The sequence below is a fragment of the Lissotriton vulgaris genome, chromosome 10 (assembly GCF_964263255.1).
Source record: "Lissotriton vulgaris chromosome 10, aLisVul1.2, whole genome shotgun sequence".
NCBI classification, from domain to species: Eukaryota; Metazoa; Chordata; class Amphibia; order Caudata; family Salamandridae; genus Lissotriton; species Lissotriton vulgaris.
In genome coordinates, this window is record NC_141698.1 from 38,130,348 (window position 1) to 38,136,347 (window position 6,000).

The 6,000-nt window shown below is 43.6% G+C and overlaps 1 protein-coding gene across 1 annotated transcript; it reads right to left on the bottom strand.

Moving 5' to 3' along the window:
- Nucleotides 1–3,662: 3,662 nt before the first annotated feature.
- On the bottom strand, nt 3,663–4,607 carry LOC147684453 (olfactory receptor 5AR1-like). Its single transcript, XM_086942312.1, has one exon. The coding sequence runs from the start codon at nt 4,605–4,607 to the stop codon at nt 3,663–3,665; it is 945 nt and encodes a 314-aa protein (XP_086798438.1).
- Between the last annotated feature and the right edge of the window lie 1,393 nt (nt 4,608–6,000).

Consider the following 6,000-nt stretch of genomic DNA (forward strand, 5'->3'; position numbering starts at 1 on the left):
CAAAAAGGCATTGGGGACGCTCCACTGGCTCCCAATTAAAGAGCGTGTCCAGTTTAAAATCCTGTGTATAGGCCATCGGATTGCTCACGGTAAGTGCCCGAGTTTCCTGAGGAATCTGCTCACATTGTATAAACCAACTAGGCCCCTCCGGTCGGAGGGCACTGGGCTAATGTGTATCCCGAAGACTTGCAGGGCCAGGATGGGCGGCAGATCCTTCCGCCTTCTGGCAGCACAGAGTTGGAACACTCTTCCTCTCAGACTCCGGATGGAGCCGTCTGAAAAAGTTTTCCGCAAGGAACTCAAGACACATCTGTTCCCCAAATATTGAAGTGCTCTTTTCTGGCTGTGTTAGGGATCTTTTAGGCCACTATTAGCGCGGGGACACACTGACTAGTGTAACCAGGCGCTTTATAAGCTCAGTTAATAATAATAATAATAATAATAATGCCAGCCTAGCTTCAGAAACTTTATATTTGTAGCACAGGAATGAACAGCAGTGATTATGTTTTGTGTGTTCCAATTAAATAATAGTTGTAGCAATAGCCAAAGCCTTAGGTTTTAAATATTGGTGTAACACATGGTGCCAATGTCAACTGCTGTTCATTCCAGTGCTGGTTACAACATTAAACATTCTATGACCAGCTGCCATTCTTGGCCTGAGGTGAGGTTGCTTAAACTGCCACTTACAATAAGCCCCCTAGACCCACTACCAGCTTGTAAAAGTGCATGCTCAGCCATTGGGGGAAGGTCTTTGGTGTGGTCTGCCACGATTGAACGCTACAGTGCTGCTGGATCAATTTTAAGAGTGGAGACAATGTTGCATGACTAACTGAAATCATACGGTTTGTGAAAATTACAAAGAATAAGTGTTTCCACTTCTACTAATTATGTTATATTTTTCTTTTCAGCCCCTGGTGCAGGCATGGTGACACGCTCTATAATATATTTGGGCAAAGAACAAGAGGGTCTTGTACAGAGCCAAACCAACTTTGCTGCTCTGGCACACCCACAACAGTACAACTCCCGTGTTTAAGGAAAGGAAACTGCTGCCATACATGTTTTTACATGGTAGTTAAAGGCTATATATGTGGTCTACATGCTGGGTGGGGTGGGTGCACATCAGTATCAATTTAGGGCATGAAACTGTGTAGTCAGTATTAAAATAAGTATTGGAATGTTGCGAGTTTCATTGAAAACAATGAAGTGGTTCAGGGATTATAAATGCAGTTGTAAGCTTTCTACTCCTACTTCCCAATGTTTGTTCAGTTTCTCTCTTTTTAATGTAGAACCCTCAGTGGATGGAATGTATAGCTTTATAGTCCAGCTGCCCCGGGCTATACCTGTTGCACGAGATATGTCTACTTCAGGGCCTCCAGAAACTAATATGGCACACTGAGGCAGCAGCCTATGAGGTTTGCATTTATAAAAGTCATGTTGTGCAAAGGGAGCTGTTGAAGATATATTGCAATAATGCACAAGATATGTATTTATAAAGAAATGTTATGTTTTTGCACCAAACCTTATACATTGTGTTTTGATTATTGACAGGTAACTTTAATATTGGTGAGACACCATGAATACTATAGCGCAGCTACTTGTAAGGCCATTCGTCGGACTGAGACTTGAAGACAAACTAACTGTAAAATGATTAGGACCTGACCGGTCCAATCTAAAACTACAACAAAGTGCCTAAAGACAGTGGGAAGACTTACAGGCGTACATTTTCAAACACCTGTTACACAAATGTTGTTTGGCTTACAGGGTGTACTTCAACAAATTCTCTGTTCTGCTTCCCCTGCTTGCTCTTTGATGTTGACATTCCTTGGACAAAAAACTGAAATAACAGATTTGAAGCATTTGTCGGATAAAGTAAAGAAGTATGCACACATAAGACTCCATTAGGAAAACCTGACGAGACTGGGAATGTTGGGAGACACACCGATTGAAGCCAGCATAAGCGGCGCATACTCGAAATCAATACAGAAACACATTGAAGCGGTAGATAGGAATAGACACATAGGGGCCTATTAGGACTTTGTCCGCCCGTCATCCTACCGGGGTTTGGGACCGCTCGCCCGACCGCATTGTGGCGGGCGGTGCTCCCAGCACTGCCCGCCACAATGCTAAAAATGCATAAATGCATTTGCATAGACAAAGCGGCAGGCACCACGCGGTGCCTGCCGCTTTGTTTATGCAAATGCAGGGGGGATACCACAGGTACCCCCTGCGTGCACCCCCCACCTCTCCTTCACTCTGGGGGCCCACAGGGGGCCCCCAGAGTGAAGACCGCATGCCTTTCCGTGGCGGCATCGCCGCCGCGGAAAGGCATCTAAACAAGCCCATCATAAAATGGCTGGCGGTGTCTATTAGACACCGCTACCATTTTAAACCTTTTCCACCACGGTCGCAAGGCGACCGGGTGGAAAAGCGGCAGACGGTATTTCCGTCCGCCGCGGTTTTTCCACTTTAAACAGATTTAAGACATTCCTGAGGAACACCATGATTGAGGAAAGACTGTGCTCTAAATAGAGAGACCTTGTCAAAAGAATCCCAGACTTTAACGTTCAAGTTATTGAGAAGTTTGCAACTATTAAAGATAGACGTGCTGATTTTCTCTACAAAAAGTGAACAATTCCTTAATCGTAACATTTCTTCTTGAATGCTGCCAGTTTGTGACTTGCTTAGTTGTCTGATAAATAAAAAACTATGAGGTACCCAGCATTGTTATCTCAAAGTCTGTTATAAAGCTCTGTGGTTATATTGAATACGCAGCTAATTATGTTATTACATGACCTCTCTTTATTAATGTAATAACTGCACTTTCACAATTGCTTTATTAACCTTCTGGCGTTCTCAACTTTGCTTGAAAATGCACCATTTGCCCACTCTTTTTTCAAAATGTTCTCAGGGGGAGAAATTCCCAGAACCCCCCTTAGGTTGTTCAGGCTTGCTCGCTATGCTTGCTCGCCGCTGTGCGCCTCACCACAAATTTTACACCTCACCACTTTCAAATCTCACCAGCCACCACTGTTGATATGCCTTTCTAGGTTCATGTACAAAAGCCACGTGAAGAGCTGAAGCCTAGCGGAAAATGTTTGTAACTGCTAGATTGAACCTAAGAATGCGGGTGTATATTTTTAAAATAGCAACTGCACATTTTAATTTTTTTATGGTTTTATTTTTAGTATTTTATGTTCTATTTAGGAATGTAGAGGAACATTGTTAAAATGCTACTTTTAATTGAGCTATAATGGTTTTAATTTAGTTGTATATTTATTGTTAACCTGTGCTCATTTTAAAGACATTCTTTTTAGATAATGCCTGTTTTTGTAGTATGTTTTATGGTGCATTGCCGAAATAAAACAGTTATGATGATGAAAGGGGTAACTAAACATAATTGCAATATCCCAATTATTAAGCATATTTAGAGCTGCCAGTTTTATAGAAGAATTAAAAAAGATATATTTGTCATTCTGGTAAATCCCAATGAATTTTTGTTACACAAAGGAAGATGCAGCCCTCAGAAATTTGAAGGCCACTGATTTAGAGGAACAACAACATAAAATACATTCTGGTATGCATTCATGTCTTGCCCTGCGTTAAAAATAAAGATAAGGGTACTTCACCCCAGTCTCTACACAATATGAAGTCCATCCTGTCCCTCATCCCTTTAGAAGTGGCCCATGGAGATTTCGCTTCATCACCCTCTTCAAGGCCCCCTTCACATCTTGGTTCCTCAAGCTGTAGATGATGGGATTGAGCATGGGTATCACGACTGAGTAAATGGCAGAGATCAGGCTGTCCTGTGTCTGTGAGTGGCTGCTGGAAGGCTTCAGGTACATGAAGATGGCTGTTCCATAGAATAGTGTCACCACCGTGATATGGGAGGCACAGGTGGAGAAGGTTTTGCATCTCCCATCTGCTGTCCGGATCTTCATAATGGCTTTGATGATGAAGACATATGAGATGAGAGTGAAGAGGAGGGAGCCTATTCCAAAAGCCCAACTTGCCAGGGTCAGCAATATGCTGTTTACCCTTATGTCACTACAGGAGATCTTCAGCAGAGGTTGGACCTCGCAGAAGAAGTGTTCCACCTCGTGGGAAGCACAGTATGTCAGTTTGGAGGCTAGTGAGGTCTGCACTAAGGAGTGAATGCAGGCACTTGCCCAGCTCCCAAATGCCAGGGTAATGCAGGCGGCCTTGGCCATGATGGTGAAATACCGTAGTGGGTAGCAGATGGCCACATATCGGTCATAGGCCATAACAGCCAGAAGGGCACACTCTGTTGAACCAAAGAAGGTGAAGAAGAACATCTGAATGAAACAGCAGTTAAAGCAGATTGCCTTCCTATTCCTCAGGAAGTGTATCAGCATCTGTGGTACAGTAGTTGTGGTGTAACAAATGTCCAAAAAAGATAGATTACCAAGGAAAAAGTACATTGGCGTGTGAAGGTGCACATCATACCTAATGGCTGACAGTAGTGACACATTCCCAATCCAAGTCATCAAGTACATACTGAAGAACATCACAAACAGTGGGATCTGAAGTTGGGGAAGTGAGGATAGGCCCTTGAGGATAAAGTCGCTCCTACTGGTCAGATTGTTCATGGCTGTTGATTCAAACACCTGTAAAAGACTCAATTTAAGCAGAATTGTTAGTGTGCACTGATAACTGATGTTTTTTGTTTTTTAAAGCATAAGCCATCTTATTATATGAATGGCATTCTGACCTCTTCCAATCTCTTTCATCAAATGATCAGCAGCAGCTACAGCGAAAACATGGATATCTTTCCTAAATGGAATAACCATAGTCTCTTGGTGAACTGCGATGACTGAATGGAATTATGAATTTCCCTTCTTGTATGTTCCAGTAAAGTTTCTCTTTATGCACTCAATGTTAGGTGAATCCAATGTAGACTAAGCCCGTATCATTATCCAGTGATTTAGTAGCCTGTGAGACATGGCAGCTCTTTAGATGGACACCCATGTGAGAAGTTGGCCTGGCATATGCTGTCCACTATTCTAGTGGGCACCTTGCACCAGTCCAAACGACTCTTATTGATGATAGGTTTATGACAACCTTTAGAGAAAGATATCCTAGTGGTAGCTGTGGAGAGCAACCTTCAGGGTAAGCCTTGAAGGAATGTAAAGCACCTTGTTTTACCAGTTATTATCCCTTGAATAATCAAATGAAAGGAGACCCACACCAGGTATATATCAAATATATATGTATTTATTCTAAACACAACCCCTCTAGTCTCTTTATGAAGCTAGAGGTAAAAGTACAATACAAGAACTTAAATAGCACAGTAAATTAGCACAGTATACGTTTTGCCCGTGGGGCCTCACAAACCATATACTAAAAAGTGTTAAAAGAACCACGTGAGGGATAGAAGCAAGGCCTAGGGCCTGTAGGACTGCTGGGGCAACCAGGAACCACCCAAGGTAGGGACGCAGGAGACCCACAGGGACGCGTGCAGTGTCTAAACACAGACGCGAATCACCATTGACTTCTATGGAGGAAATTAAAGTTATAAGTTTAGCGTTTAAGGATACTTAGGAGTGGACTACGGTAAAACCCTTTGAGTACTGGACACTTCGAGAGTCAAGACCCACGGGAGCACTGAAGTACTTGTGTTACCTCACCCAGGGAAGCCGGATGCATAGGTGTCTTTTCGTGTCGAGTTTCGTCGCCGATTCCAATGGAGAGCTGCGAAGAAGTGCTGCAGGCGACCAGAGGAAAAGTGTCCAGATGGATCCAAGGGTGGATCGGGGATCTGATGAACCTGAAAGCAGAGGGGACAGAGTCGGGGTCTCTAGCCAGTGACCAGGATGGCGACAAGAAGATGCCAGCCGATGTCGGGTGCTTTAAGGTGATGTAGGGGAAGCTTTACTCTTCAGCCACAAGGACCAGGAGGCATCGAAAACAACCAGGAGCTGGATTCGAGATGTCCCACAAAGGATGTCGAGTGCTGCAGTGTTGGAATCCGGATTGGACCCA

Bases quoted from the DNA above. Each gene is read 5' to 3' on its own strand.
- LOC147684453 (XM_086942312.1), bottom strand. From the start codon at position 4,607: ATGAACAATCTGACCAGTAGGAGCGACTTTATCCTCAAGGGCCTATCC.